Here is a 16,615-nt window from a genome sequence, read left to right as displayed (position 1 = left end):
GGCTCTTTCACGGAAATGGAAACGGAGACTTGTAGACTGAAATACACTCGACCGGACAGACTGTGTGGAGATTGTAATTCTGTCGAAAGCATCGTCCGCTGCATATATAGTCAAACAGCAGTCATCTGGTTTAATGCCTCTTTCCCTTTTGCATGGAGGATCCAGGCCAGACGCTCAACCTAAAACCCCATTCTGGTCACACTTTCCTAATCAACCGCATGATCCCTCACCCAGAACAGTGGATGAAAGTTTGGAGCGTACAATAGGGGAGGCAGGGAGTTTGGCCACGCTCCAGACCACAGCGGCTCCAGAGGTTCCTCAGAACTCACTCTTAAGCTGAATCTTTTTTCACCCCTTCTTTATGCCAGACCAGACACTGTTCTGATACTGTTTCTCTCTCACCGCGAGGCTTTCTCTTGTTTAAAGGACGACACACGTGCGTGTTTATCCTCAAAGAAGAGGTCACTGTAAACTCTGGCGCCTCTGATCGTGTACCTTATTGCCCATGTTTTCAAGATAATTACAACTAACGAAATGTGCTTGTAAAAATAAAATACATTTAAACGCAAACATGGCCACTTCAAAATTATGTAGCTAACGTCAGGGTCCAAAAATGTTACTTTGTGCCTTTTTACCTGTCAAATCTAAGTGGTAAAATCTACCGGCCAGCCAATTGTTTTTATATGCAACAAAGAATCTTTTTTCACCTGCAAAAGCGATCCGCCACTGGCGCGATTCACTTTGAATGGTGGCCTTAGTGTATTCACTCCATTCCCTGGTATTATTCGATGCACCATAACATTAACTCTGTGGGTCAGCATGAGCGTGTGCGGAACAGATCCCCAGGACCCCGGTGTGCGTGGGAGCAGCAGCAGAGCGGGTATCCAGACCGGGGTAAGGTGTAATGCAGGATGCTATCTTTCCCCCGGCGGCTCAGCCACTCTCATTGATTTGCAGAGATAATAACCCGCTTTATGAGCTCTTAACCTCGTCATGTCCACTAGCGCACTGCAACATATGCCGTTCTGTGTCTCTCGCCCTCGCTCTTTCTCTCTCTATGTCGCGCCGTCGCCCTCTCTCCGTCGCCCTCTCTCCGTCGCCCTCTCACCATCTCTCTCTCTCTCACCATCTCTCTCTCTCTCTCTCTCTCCCCCCTCCCTCTCGCCCTCTCACCATCTCTCTCTCTCTCTCTCTCTCCCCCCTCCCCCTCTCCCTCTCTCTCTCTCTCTCTCTCTCTCTCCCCCCCTCCCTCTCTCTCTCTCTCTCCCCCTCCCTCTCTCTCTCTCTTTCTCTCTCTCTACCCCCTCCCCCTCCCCCTCCCTCTCTCTCTCTCTTCCCCCCCCCCCCCCCCCCTTCAAGGAGAGAACATGGCCTCGGCATGCGGCCCCTGTAGCTGCTGTTTGTACGGAACACTGCTCCCTCTGCGTCAGAGGTCATGGCGTGGGCCCAGCTCCGGTCCCTTAAGCTAAACCCGATTCACAGTGGGAGAGGGGAGAACAACACTGTGCTAATTCACTCATCAACTTGGGCTTTAATGACGTGAGTGACGTTAAAGAGGGAATAAACATGAATAAATAAATAATGATGATGGTGGTTGTGGTGGTTGATGACAACAACCCTATCAACGACAAACGACTTGAAGTGGCCGGTATCATTAGCAGGCAATTAGATTGCCAAAGAGGATTCTCAATTGATCGTTTTGGAATATCTACTTGATTAATCAATGGTTCAGTGGATACAGTGCTGAGACATAGACATAGCTGCTTCTTTTGGAACCAGAGAAGAGCTAAAGTAATGCGAAAAAAATGATGTGAATATGTGCCCATGTGAATAGAGCAATGTTCACATTCAAGACTTTTTTGGAATAAAAATAACATCTAAAGAGCTTTTCTATACACATGCAGAAGAATAACAAGCACACACACACACACACACACACACACACACACACACACACACACACACACACACACACACACACACACACACACACACACACACACACACACACACACACACACTTTCCTATTGACTTGCTCCCCCCGGCAACATTCGTAAATCTGCCATTTTGCTCTTTGCATTTTAATCTGGTGCTTTTGGACTTTCATTATTTACCTACTGAACAGCGGACAAAGAGAACCAAACAAGCTATTACACTATCTAAGTTTACATCACATTATGCTCCGCAGCACTTACACCACGGAGCTCTAGCACTCAGCAAACAAGACGGAACGCTAATATATACACACACACACAGAAAATGTAATACACACGTACACAAACAAACAATAACAAAGAGAGGGGGATGAAGACAGGGAAAGGATATAAATATAGTGAAGGGATAAACAGATAGAGTAAGGAAGAGAGAGAGGGAGGGAGAGACGGATATAAATAGAGAGAGAGAGAGCGGGAGAGATAGACGGGGGAGAGCAAGGGAGAACGTGCAAGAGAGAAAGAGCGAGAGAGGGAGATTAAAGGAGAAGAGAGAGCAAGAGAGAAAGAGAGAGAGAAAACCAGTGTATAATACATCAGACGGTGTGGCGAGGTCCTTTTACACTTCCGCCATGCCATCGTGTTGGTTTAACGTCAGACGTTTCCCCCTATCAATATGTGCCTAGTATTATGGGATGCACGCTGGATTTATAGTGGCAAGCTAATGGAAAGGGGGAACAAAGTTCCATTAGGCAGTCTAAAAAGGCTCCCAGTGCAGACCATCATGGCCTTGGAACCTCCTCATGCTGGCATTTAATGAAGGGATGCTCCCACACAAGCAAACCACTAAACGGACCAAAGTGATACAGAAAGATACAGTTTCAGGAGGTCATTTGACCATAATGTCATTTAATCATAATGTATTTTTTGCGCATTGCTATTGCCTCATTATTATCGGTAGCAACAGCCTTTCTTCGACAACTCTAAAGATTGGGGATCATCCGTGAGAAAGCCTTAACTGGGGCATGAGAACATGCATTCGAGCCCTCCACAAAAGACATATATGAAAGAGGGCAGAGAAACACATAAGCCTCTTTCCCACACACAGTTGCACCCATGAACGTTCTGGCAGGTTACTGTGTTGTGGTCATGGCAGCGCACAAGTCCATCTGGTAATCTGCAAGGACCAGACCCAGTGAGATTCCTTGCAGTGTTCGGAGCTGACACAAGTGTTAGCTGGAATACAAAATGCGGTAAACTTTCCGGGCAGAAAAGTTGTTTGGACGTGTTTGAGCAGGGATAAGAAAATAAGTCTGCAATTAATTAACTTTCAAAAAATATTTCCCGAGAAACAAATGAAAGGCCATGAGGTCTCACTAGTAAATGGCAGGAAGTGGTTTGTTATGGTCCCATTTGAACCTCAGAAAACATAACGAGTGTGCCTTCATGCCGTCTCCCATGATTAGCTATATTGATGCTCATTGGTTGACCAATGGGCATGAGTTATATGCTGATATTAAAGGTGTTAATAAGCACACATAACACTGTCCAAAACAATTCACTGCAAATTAAATGACCACAGAAAAATCCATGACTTCCTTGTAAAAAAAAACCATAAACTGTAAAACGTTAAACTAAGCTAAACTAAGCTAAATTAAACGCAACACATATGAGATAAAATAAAATAAATAAGAAAAGATCGAGATCCCCAACAACTTCATGGATTTATTTATTAGAAACCATTGGGACAGCCATTTATAAAACTTTGACCTTGTTCCTGCTGTCCTTCTGCTGTTACAGCTGCGAATACGGTCTACTATGTTTTCACTTGCAGCGATCACGTTCTGTTTTTCCTGATTACACACACACACACACACACACACACACACACACACACACACACACACACACACACACACACACACACACACACACACACACACACACACACACACACACACACACAAAGGCACACCAACACACACAAAGGCACACCAACACACACAAAGGCACACCTCCACATGTGCAAAGGCGTCCACACACTCCTCTCTTTGTGGCTCCGCTCAAAGAGAGGAGCGATGGATCTCCATCTATCAACGTTCAACACGTTTAGGGTAAGCCACCCGAGATGAAAGGTGGCTCTGAAAGACGGATGGAGCCGCGGATGAGAGTGGAAAAGAAAGCAGGAAAGGTCGTCATCTGGGAAGGAGGCGAGATGGACTTTGAGTGATTGAGGAAGGAAAAAAGGGGGGAAAAAGGGAGGGGGGGTCGGGGAAGGAACTGAATGGGGGTGTGGGAATATTAACAAAGAAAAAATATGCTACATAGATTATGCATGGTGCTGTGTATGACCACATTTATGAGCAGAAGCATGCAGGCACAGACAAACACACACACACACACACACACACACACACACACACACACACACACACACACACACACACACACACACACACAAACAATAGCAAAGTAACACAAAGCAACTAACTCATAACCATTGGCTCCTTTGGAAGACAAAATGGTAGATAACATCCCAACACCAGCCCAGCTCTGTGGGACAAGGACCTCCTTGTCAACGCTTTCTTTCAATAGCTCAGCTCGTGGTCACCTGTTCACTGTTCACTGTCAACACACACACACACACACACACACACACACACACACACACACACACACACACACACACACACACACACACACACATAGCAACCCACTCACCAGCACGACAGCCAGTATCTCGTATTCACACATAAGTACACAAGATGAAGAGATTGAGTGAGAGGGGGAATGAAAGAGGGGCATTAGCATATGGTCTCGTGCTCCTCTTTTGAGCCTCTGCATGTAGCAGGTGGGCTGCCCAGGACACGATAAACTCATGGAGATACACATGCCTACTTGGGAACAGTGTAGATAACAACATTTAACAAAAGTTACACACACACACACACCATAAGAAGATGAGAAAGAGAGGAGGGGAACCCTGTCCTTCCAGGTGTGCAGGGAGTCTACGGTCTGAAGAGCCGGTTGTGTACGTGTCACTCCAGTGTGGAGGCCCCGGATCTGATTAGCACTGGGAGAGAGGCCCCCCGCTCTTTCTCATCGGGCTCGTCTTTCAGAGTCCTAGTCAGAGCCGCTTTCATTCTGCTGAGGCGCTGGGACAACGGTGCTGCAGGCCACACAGACGGCGCACCGGCTCCTCTCATTCGCTGAAACTAATTGACGCCTTACAAAGAGTGATGGTTAAAAGGCACACCGAACTTGGTCGTCCCTCAATGTCAATGTAACAAAGATATGGATGTTGCTCACTGATGTACTTTATACACTATCTCAAACCCTTTGTTTGGGCCGATTTGGTTGCTGTTAAACAAACTGGAAGGGTGTGTCTTCCCTATTAGACTTTATGATGGGGCTTCACTTTTTGTCGAACCACTGGTACAATTAAATCCGGCAACCTGCCATCGCTGAGAGAACTTGTTCCTCCCTCACTATCGATACATCTGAAACCGTGAATACTGAAAGAAGCAGAAACGGCCAAAGGTGTCTCTGTGAATATTCAAACAATACCTTTACAGTCGGTTCTTAATAAAACCTAGAACCAGGTGCAAATATCGGTGGAATCGTTCGCTCTAGGGAAATACAATTGCTGTATAATTTTAGTATTATTTGTTTGAATTAAATATTAGTAAATTCCAGGCAGGGGTAATCTACCGAATTTAAGGGAGAATGGAAGACGGATGCAAAGACATCGTGACTTTTTCAAATATATGTACGTACACACATTCCATTTTTTGCATTCCTAAGCAAAAATAAATAGATAAATAGATACGCAAATAAAATAAATAACACAACATAAAAAAAACTGCAACAAAATGAAGCAAGACACAAGAAAACACAAGCGCCATAATAACTTCATGTACCGCAACCTCACAATCACAAACACAATATCTGTTACCAGGGTGGCCTTTCACCTCAATATCCACCCAGTCGAGATGGAGAATCAGGAAACATGGAGGACAATACGGAGGAGAGACGCCTTGCGTTGTGCGGCATGTCGCTAGGCCAAAGGAACAACCTCGGCTTGTGTACAGTTTTCAATTACATTTGGAAGGAAACAAGTTTGTGTATGTGTGTGTGGGGGGGATGTGTATGGAGAACTTGGGGAATAAACAAACATCTCCCCTCATTCCCAGATAGCTTCAGCAGTATGTTTTGTATTCATTAAGCTATTTAGCTATATATATTTTACATTATGAATATAAATTATAAATAGAAAAATGTCATTATAAATATATAATAAAATAGACTGTTTAAAGTGTTACAATATGTTTTTGGAAAGAGCCATAGAACCATATACAGAATTGTAGTATGGTCTTCACTGCTCATGATAGCACAGTCGACATGTCCCGTGGAAGCTGTCCTCCCGTCGACGCACGGCACCAGGGGTGTTTGTGTGGTGGCGTTGTGGTGGTCCATGTACCATTACATTAAAGCAGCGCTGACACAAAAAGCAAAGAGAATATTCTACCTGCGTTACTTGTGCAAGGTCACAAACTTTTCTCGCGCAAGTGATAAGGCATCAACCGAAATTTGCACCAAAGCTAAAATATTAAAACGAACATGCAAATAGGCCGAATTCGCGCGACTATAATTTGTGTGAACCGTGTCGTTCACACCACACCATTCAGGCCGTTTGCGCTGCATCTCTTTGCGTGTTTGAGTTCTCATTAATTCGCGTTGCGCCAAGAATTAGCTTAGCTTTTGGTGTGAACGCATGGTAAAAGGCTTCTGATGAGGCCTTTTTGAAGCACTCCAACAGCGCTTTCACAATGACGCTGTGCTCATCAGTTTAAAACAGCCTTTCACTTACTAATTATTTTTGTCCATGGATGGCCTCAACACCCCGGGCACATGTGTAAAATGATATTTTAGTAAACTCCCTAATGCCTCTAGTCCGAATGTCTCTCTTCCTGTTTGCCGGTCTGTCTGTCTGTTTCTCCCGGCGGTATTTTCGTCCTAAAAGCTCCTAGTTACATCACACAGGCAAGCCGGATAGAAAACAGAACACTCACATATGAGAGGCTTGTGGATATCTCGAATGCATTCACCGAAGCCATTAATAAAAAATAATTAGCCGAGGAGATGGACGGAAAAATACAGCGGCCAGCTTGGCAGATGTAAAATCTCATTTCTGTTATTCAATTTATCAGAGAGAGAAACAGGAAATTCACAAATCATTCTGTTAGGGCAAGGAGCTGCTGCACCAACATGCATCTCCATCACAGCAAAACACGCAGACACACACAGACTGTAGACGGCCATAAAGGTCATTAACAAAGGAAGAGGATCAGATATTAGTAATTCATCTAGGTCAAAGTGGTCACAGATAGAGCGCGAGAGAGAGCGAGAGAGAGAGAGAGAGAGAGAGAGAGAGAGAGAGAGAGAGAGAGAGAGAGAGAGAGAGAGAGAGAGAGAGAGAGAGAGAGAGAGAGAGAGCTTCTTGGGAGTAACATACATTTGTGGTCTAATGTACTGTTGTGATCTTCAGGTCATCAATCAATCACAGTTCCCACACCCTCACACATAAACAGACGCAGAGACACACGCACAATCTGCCCCCTCACCACCACCACACACACACACACACACACACACACACACACACACACACACACACACACACACACACACACACACACACACACACACACACACACACACACACACACACACACACACAGTTGTGCAAAATATTGCGCCTTTACAAAACCAGTGTAAAAGGGACACACACAGAACAGCACAGTCTGCTGTGTAAGAATAGAACCAAATACGTTTGAGTACTCTTTAGAGTCATTCTCCAGAGAGACATTTTCCTAGGTAATCCTGCATTTGGTAGAAGGGGCACAACCACTGCAAAGAACGGGAGGGGAAATTACAAAGGCCCAATACAGACTAAGGCCTTGAAAAAAGCAAATACAGTATAAAAGAGTATTGCCCTTCAGCTTACAACCACCACGACTACTTTGACCTGCTTTGGCGTGACACAGGGTGAAGGTTCATTCTCTGTTAAACTCAGAGCAGAGCAAACAGGTTTATCGAGCGAGAAAGGGCAGCCGGCAGGGTACACAGGATGTCTGTCTGTCTGTCTGTCTGTCTGTCTGTCTGTCTGTCTGTCTGTCTGTCTGTCTGTCTGTCTGTCTGTCTGTCTGTCTGTCTGTCTGTCTGTCTCTCTGCCTGCCCACAAGCATCTCTGCTTGCGCCCAGTGGAAAACGGGCCATGTATGATGCTTTAAAGATGAGACAGCTGAATCCTGTCCTCACATCTGACCCAACCTAGTTGACTATTTTTTTCATCTGCAAAAACGGCACAGCACATACACTAAAACTAAAAAACTGAAACATCTCATCAAGAGAAAAAAACGTAATCTATATTATCGGAGACAATCCTGAAGATTCTGACCACCGAGAAAACAATGCTTATGAAACCATGGTAACTAGTGACAGTCATATGAGAGAGGCATGTAATAGAGAAGGAATGATAACCTAAATGCAAAGAAAGGCTGATTCTTGGTTCTGTACACAACCATGAGAACACTAACAACCTTTAGATATCAGGGGGTCAAGAGTACTGATTTAATCTGAATATTCAGATCCAATGCCGAATCATATCATGTATCTCATGTATCTTGATCCTACAAAACGACTTAATAATAATAATACTATTACATGCATGTTTCTACATAGAGGCTGCTCTAGGGAAGGAGACAACTGAAGAACAGGACTGTACCGTGGTCTGTGATTTTACAGGAGACAAGATACAGCTCCTTGAGACTCCTCCCCTCCTTGGCGATGATCTCCACACACCTGCAACAGAGGCGTGGAGAAGAGAGGGGGAGAGAGAGAGAGAGAGAGAGAGAGAGAGAGAGAGAGAGAGAGAGAGAGAGAGGGAGAGAGAAAGGGAGAGGGAGATGGAGACAAAGAAACATTGAGTTAGATCTAGAGGGATCATGTACACATCCATCAAACAAACACCACAACAAAGGAATGCATACATAAAGCGTCCATAACCTCTACCCTCGAATGTGCTAAAAGAGACTCATGATTTTGCATGCACGCCCTCTCTCTCTCGCTTAAAGGCACGTGCCCGTTCGTTCAGTAGGTGTTCCGCTCTAAAGGTTAAACAGTCCTGCCGTAGGGGTCACGACTCCTCAGATACTCTGCCATCCTCTTAACACTTACACACATTAATAATTAAACACCTGATGTGATGAAAGGAGGCCTGCAGGGGAGTGTACACCTCACTGTGTGTGTGTGTGTGTGTGTGTGTGTGTGTGTGTGTGTGTGTGTGTGTGTGTGTGTGTGTGTGTGTGTGTGTGTGTGTGTGTGTGTGTGTGTGTGTGTGTGTGTGGTAGTGAGCAGTTGAGATTAGTTCAAAGCGAAATATCTGCATTTCGGCCAGTGCTCACAGGACTCAAATTATGTGGTGTGTGTGTTTTAAGTGTGTGTGTGTGTGTGTGTGTGTGTGTGTGTGTGTGTGTGTGTGTGTGTGTGTGTGTGTGTGTGTGTGTCAAAGCATGTGTGCATGTGTGTGTTTTAAAGCGTGTGTGTGTGCTCTCATGTATACACAAGGGAAGGCCAGGGGGAAGATCAGAGAATCTGTATCAAATCATTCCCTTTAAATGGTGCTAATGAGTGGAGTGTGTGCAACAACTAGGTTTTGATCAACATATTTGACCCATTAACCTTCAGGAAAAACACGCTTGATCTTTATGCTGACGGATCCTCTATGAATATTTAATGCCGTTCTCTCTCCCGTGCTCTTGCTCCCTCTCCCTCTTTCCCTTTTTCTTCCTTTCTATCTCTCCAACCATTGAGTTTAGTAGCATATTAGACATTCACATACTATATTATAATCCATTTACATGGATTGACGAGCATGAGGCGCGACAGGCTGGAGGTTACCCCGACCATGTTAAACCACATCGCACACAATCCGCACAACCATGTAGAAAGATGCACCCTACGCACGACACTGCCAAACAAACAACAACAACACACCTTCAGAGGTCTGTGGCTCGTCCGACAAGTCACACCTCCGACGGTGGATACGAGGAGGGAGGGAAAGGAAGGAATGCGCTGGAAGAGTTGCACTCGCACGGCGCATCATGTTCTGATATTGCCATCCATATTCCGGGGAGCGGCGAGAGGATCGCTGGCTGTTAAGATGTGCATCGCGGCCCATCCTGTCCAGACCGCTGGGCCGGATCCCCGTACTGGGACTCATTTTTATTTTCGGACATGAGGGCCCCTGGGCCTCTCATCGCTGTTCTCCCCTCACCGCTCTCTCTATTCTCTCCTTTGCTGGCTCGCACCTCCCTGCGTCCCTCCTCCTCCTCCCCTCTGCCCTACCTGTCCTCATCCTGCATCACTACCTCCTTTACAGCGTCGGCTCGGAGCGGAGCGCTGTTATTCCGAAAGCTGTCTGAGTGGTAGAGCTGATTTATCGAGGAAGGAACTGCGAGGACAAATGGCTCTGAAGGATAACGATGAAGAGGTGTGTGGCGTGTGCGTGGGACTGGTCCTCTCTGACCCCTGCAGTTCCGACAGGTTTCGGATGTCAGATGTCAGTTATCCAGCTGTACGTGTTCCCCATTTGGGAGCCGCCTCATTGGCGCTAATGAATACCCGTATGATCGAATGAAAGGATGAACGGACGATTGAGTGCAGTGGTCAGGCAGCAGTGGTCAGGCAGCAGTGCCGGGGAGTAGATGAAAAGGATTAGCGGTGAAAAGCAGTGGTAGGTGGGTGGTGAAGTTAGAGGGAGAGAGGGAGAGAGGGAGAGGGAGAAGGAGAGGGAGAGAGAGAGAGAGAGAGAGAGAGAGAGAGAGAGGCAGACTGTATCCCAAGGGAGCTTGTTATAGTGTGACCAGATCCCATGGGTCACAGCAACACCAATTAGCATCCACATCAATGGCAAACGAATAGAGAAGCAGAAATAACAGCAGAGCAGAGGAGGAAAGGGGGGCGAGGAGCAGGAGGAGCAGGGTGAGGAGAAGCAAGGGAGGAGGAGGGAGAGGAGGAGGAGGAGATTATGAGGGAGATGAGGAGGAGAGAAGAAGGGAGCGGAGGAGGAGGTTGAGCGAAGGAGGAAAAGGAGGCCACGGAGCAGGAGGAGATTATGAGGGAGAGAAGGAGGAGATGGAGAGAAGGTGGGCAAGGAGGAGGAGCAGGGTGAGTAGAAGGAGGGCGATGAGCAGGAGGAGATAAGGAGAGAGAGGAGGCGAGAAAAAGAGGGAGAGAAGTGGAGGAGGATAGAAGGAGGGAAAGGATTAGGAGGAGAGAAGGAGGGCTTGGGCGAGGAGGAGGAGGAGGAGGAGAGAAGGATGGGGCGAGGAGAAGAGGAGGTGAGCCAGGAGGAGGAGAGGAGAAGAAGAGAAGGAGGGCTAGGAGGAGGAGGAGAGGAGGAGGACAGAAGGAGGGCCAGGAGGAGGAGAGCTAGGGGGAGGAGAGCTAGGAGGAGAGAAGGAGGGGGCGAGGAGGCACGACCAGCAGAGCGGAGGGAGAGGTGACAGGTGAGCGATCGACTTGGGCTAGGCATCATCTGCGCCACATTAAAGAGCCCTTCCCCCCCTCTGCTTCAGAGGCAACAAGCACCTGGCTCCCCAAAGGGTTTTCCTCAATCCCTCCCGCTCCCCCATTACCGGGCGCGCGCCGATCCACCGACATGAATTAGTGATCCCGTTGGTTTCAATAATGTAGTGCGCCTGTGACAAAAGGCCCACCTGGACGTGCCGCGCATACCATCAGGGCCGGAAGGACGCTCCGGAAACACGAGGCGGAGTGGAAGAAAGGAGGAGATAGTGTGTGTGGGAGGGGGGGGGGGGGGGGGGTAGAGGATGCCTTTGGATGCAAAGCAGCAGATCTATGGGCATCTGGCAAGGGAACACACTCCTGCTGGAGATATGAGGTCGGAGGGCTCGGAGAAGGAGAGTGTGTGTGTGTGTGTGTGTGTGTGTGTGTGTGTGTGTGTGTGTGTGTGTGTGTGTGCACTGAAAATGAATACAGACACGTGAGGAAGAGGAGGAGGTGAGGCCAGGAACAGAAAAGGAGAGAGCACGAGAGAAAGAGCGAGTGCGAGAATGCACGAGAGACAGAAATTAAGTTATCATGGGAATATATCACGGGTCATATCATCGGCGGAGTACACAAATATATGGATATGGCAGGCTCATGTATGGTAAACAATCTTTTGCTTAATTATGTATCAGCTCAGTAAAGAAGTCCATAACCAACATCCTTGCTAGGACTCGCCAACGAAAGCTTCTCCAATGTGAGAACCAAAGAGAGCGACTTGAATGTGCTGAGTTTAAGTGTTGCCGAGGCACTCTTGTGTGTATTAATCTCAATCCCAACTGAAAGGTGAAGTGTGAAGGAGTAACCCTCCCGGTATCAACAGTGTGAACATGGAACTATGGAGTGCCCGGCTGCTGCATCTCACAGTATGTGTTTTTTTTGCAAGGGTCCACACAAGCACAGTGACGACTGTAAACACCCATGGGAAATGGATTCGGTCACATTAAACGTACAGTTTGTGACTATTGGGTGCAGCTTGTATTTTCTACACGGGTACCTGCAGTCCGCTGCCTCCAGGGAAAATCGACCAGAGGCGAAGGAGCATGGCGAAAAGAGTGAAGGGAGAGAGGCTACCGAAGAGTACGAGGAGAGAGCAGAAAGCAAAGATTGAGTGGAAGGGGGTGAGGCACCATGAAACCATGATGTCTGAGTCCTGTTCAACGTTGCTGCAAACAGTGCATTTTGTTCTAATACGCTGTTCCGTGCACCGGCAGGATGCACTCAACCAAAGGCAGTAGCATTAGAGCCCAATGAAACGACAATAAAGCAGTTTCCATGACAACAAAGAAGACACTTTGTGTTTAGGCAATCTGTGGCGGCAGGCCGAGTACGGTGGAGAGCGGGCTGGGAGGGGGGTGGGACGAGGAGGATGAAGACAGAGGGGTTGAGGCGGCTGTGGGGCAGTCGGACGAGTGAAAGAGAGAGTTAGTAGCAGTGGACTGGCGCTCATGCCGGGTCAGTGTTTATCTGGCTTCCCGTCACTGTGCTGTCTGCACAAACAGCTAGGGGTAAACAATAAAACTGTCACTAGTGACAATCTTTCAGACAAAAAACACATACAGTCACACACACACACACGCACATATCTTATTATGCCCCTTGCCCGGCATTCTTTAGTTCAGGGGGGATTGTTTTCTCTGACTTCATCTAGAGATTCGCAGACTAACCATTATGAAGAAAATACATCTTGACTGTCTCACCTCAAAAGAAGAGTTCCTGATCCCTCCTAATGGGTCTTTGGTTATAATTATTCTGACTGCGCACTTGTTTTTTTGCCTCTGCTCCGCATTAATGCTGAGAAGAACATTCACACGACGGTGATACGCACCGTAAGAAGGTGATGAATAACACAAATGCATTCGATATATATGACCACTGAACTACACATGAACCATAATTACAGAGGGATGCACTTCTAGTCGTTCCCTTGGTAGGTAGGCTGCATGCTAGATACCACGGACTATAGTTAACTATGCATGTAAGAAAACGCTGTTATCATAAAATACATTATTGAGAAAGAGATGAAGAAACTATTCACATCTGATTCTTTTACTTTGTCAAAATAAAATAAAAATGGATTGCTCCGATCTTAAGCCAATCGAAAGGCATTCATCTCAAGGGCTTTTTGAGTTTTCAAATCTGAAGAAAACATCTATCCTTCTGAAAGGCAAGGTTCGCTTGTCAAGGTTTGCAAGTGCAACATGCTCATTGAGTCTGTTTCACAGCTACGGCGTATCCCTGAAAAAGTATTGTTTCCTTAAAACTAAATGTTCGACGTCAAGTGGGCATTAGTACTTAAAGGCACCCAGTGCAACTTTATGTAAACATTAAATGAAAAATAAACATTCAATTTCTAGTCTTTTTTACACGTAGTAAGTTTCAATAACTCCATACCATTACATATCGACATTCAAGGATGTTTATTTTTAAGCCTCGAAAGTTGCACTGGGTGCCTTTAAGGTTGACAGGCTGGGCAGGCAGGTCCCATTTTAGCTCAGCCCTTCATACCCTCCCGCATCATACCACATAATAAACTGTACAGAGCTTTCTGAGCTTGTAGACCGAGCCTGTGTGTGTGTGTGTGTGTGTGTGTGTGTGTGTGTGTGTGTGTGTGTGTGTGTGTGTGTGTGTGTGTGTGTGTCCTCCTTCCCTCCTCTGCCTTCATGTTTGTCGGTGGGAGAACCGATGGATCTGAATGGCTATAAATAGCACACGGAGAGCACCTTCTTTTGAAGTTGAATTCAAAAATCGAATCCAATAACACAGGAAAAAAAAAAGATAGAGAAGATGCACTCCTTTGGAGTCAGGGAAAGGTTAAAAGGCATTGTATAGTCTTGCCTCCGTCGTCTCAGAAAACTAGCCAATTATCGATGTCCGTACCTCTGCCTATGCATCCCGCTTTCAAAGCAATTTTCGACGTGACTGTATGCCCGCTTTGAAAGCTTTGGCCGGCGTTGAATAGGAAAGAAATGCAAGCAATGCTGGCACCGCTGAGTGTCAAGCTTACCTGCTGTAGCAGTATAACAAGTAGTTGTAGTAGCAGTAATACTACAGTTCTAGGAAAAGTATGACTGATATGCAATTTGCACCAATCACATCCGGCAAAAATATTAAGTTGGGAGGATGTAGATTGCAGTGCAATGAGTCGAAATGGTAGGTTTTGCCGTGCATCTTTGAGCACCACATAGAGCATTGTGATGTTTGTTATTAAAAACGTATACCGTAGACGATGGAAACCCTTGAAAATCTGCTGAAAATCTGTGTCTACGTTTGCTTTATATGGACAGCTCACGGAGCATCAGGTATTCTCCTGTGAGGGGCCGTGCCCCCTGGCATCCACGTAAAAGCACAGAAATGGCCCAATAACAACACAAGCACAGCCATTATCAAAGAGCTCTGGAGAAGAACGGGAGTCGCAAGGGGAGCATTTGATCCTAGGTGTGGGTGGTTTGCCGGAGATGTGTGTATATGTGTGTGTGTCTGCACAGATGTGTTTTTTCGGTGTTGTGGTGTGTATGTGTGTGTGTGTGTGGGCACACCTCTGTGTCTATGTGGCTATGTCTGTGTGTATGTTTGCCTGTGTGTATGTTTGCTTGTGTGTGTGTGTATGTTTGCTTGTGTGTGTGTGTGTGTGTATGTTTGCGCGCGTGTGTGTGTGTGTGTGTGTGTGTGTGTGTGTGTGTGTGTGTGTGTGTGTGTGTGTGTGTGTGTGTGTGTGTGTGTGCGCACACACCTGTGTCTATGTGTCTATGTCTGTGTGTGTGTGTGTGTGTGTGTGTGTGCGTGTGCGAACACCTTTGTGTCTATGTGTCTACGTCTGTGTGTGGGTATGCGTGTTCCACCCGTCCTTGCCTGAGTGCGTGCGTACAAAACCACAAAAGAGTGAAGCTTATCTTCTCCTTTTGCGGTGCAGCCAGAGGTAGCGAGGCGGTGGGGGCTGGCGACAGGAAGAATAGCAAACACTACTTGAGCGAAAATACGAAAAAGAGAAAACACACCGAGAGAAAAGAAGAAGGGCCGCGCATTTATCACAAAGGGTCCAGGCGGGGAGGAGGGCCGGCCGACATGTGTAGCCCCCTCTCCGGCAGGCCAATCACAACGGAGCGAGGACAACAGACACGGCTGAGGGGGCCGCCGGGAGGGGGGGGGGGCTGTAGGGAGATACAGTAAGGCCGAGGTGGAGGAGGAGGGAGTGTGGGGGGGGGGGGGGGGGGGGGGGGGGGAGTTCAGGTCTCATCCCGCTCACACAGCCCCACAATTACATGGCTGCCTGGCCACACAGAAGGGGAGCAGGTGGAGGGGGGAATAAACCGGTTGGGAGATGAGAAGAAGAGCGAGAAAATATAAATAACACACAAGATGGAGATGTGGAAGGAGAAGCAGCGGAGAACAGAGAAAACACATACTCGGAAGAGGAGGAGGAGGAGGGGGAATGTGATAGGAGTTGGGGGGGGGGGGGGGGGGTAGGCGTGGAGGTGGCAGCAATGACAGACTGGGCTTCTGTGTTTTACTTAATGAAATGGGAGGGTGAAGCAGCAGGAGGAGTTAAAAGGAGGAGGAAGAGGGGAAGAGAAGGGCTTTCTAGTTCTGTGGTGAAGGCTCGCTCGGAACGGCGCTTGTTGTAAATTTGTTTTTATATTGCCCGTAAATCCATACACAAGCGAGGGGCAATGAAAGTCGTGGAGTCGTACGGCGGACGATACGGTCCGCTAGGGTTCTGGAATTTCTCCCCAGCCCAAATAAAAAAAAGAATAATAAAGTAGGCTTTATTTTTTTTGCTCTCGGAGGCTTACTTTTCATTGCATAAAGCAAATGAGCGTGGCAGTAAACATTAACAATATTGAGCACATGAGATCAATTCCATATGGGCTGACACTTTTTATCAAACAAACGAGTTATGTTCATGTAAATATTGGGCGTTTAATCCACTTACAAAACTATTCCGCGGGTACGAGCTAATTTCCTTAAATGGTTTGAATGAAAAAAGACCATATACAAAAGTGAAATGAAAACGGGATTTGGGATTGCGAACAAACAGAGTATGAGGTAA

General features: G+C 46.8%; 1 protein-coding gene and 1 long non-coding RNA gene across 2 annotated transcripts in view; both read right to left on the bottom strand.

Annotated features, from left to right (window-relative positions):
* The window catches only part of fbxl17 (F-box and leucine-rich repeat protein 17), a 193,357-nt gene that overhangs the window by 51,032 nt on the left and 125,710 nt on the right, over nt 1-16,615 (bottom strand). Inside the window, exon 9 of the mRNA XM_060054570.1 lies at nt 8,720-8,796. Within this exon, the coding sequence (XP_059910553.1) occupies nt 8,720-8,796 (77 nt within the window). The remainder of the gene's footprint in view (nt 1-8,719; nt 8,797-16,615) is intronic.
* LOC132459799 (uncharacterized) lies at nt 4,268-4,877 on the bottom strand. The gene is made up of 2 exons (XR_009526303.1): nt 4,606-4,877; nt 4,268-4,550 (listed from the first exon to the last, which is right to left on the bottom strand). It is a non-coding gene; the product is annotated as an uncharacterized LOC132459799 (long non-coding RNA).

The sequence above is a fragment of the Gadus macrocephalus genome, chromosome 6, assembly GCF_031168955.1.
Source record: "Gadus macrocephalus chromosome 6, ASM3116895v1".
NCBI lineage: Eukaryota > Metazoa > Chordata > Actinopteri > Gadiformes > Gadidae > Gadus > Gadus macrocephalus.
The sequence above is the reverse complement of the archived record's forward strand: the minus strand, read 5'-3'. Positions and strand labels throughout refer to the sequence as shown.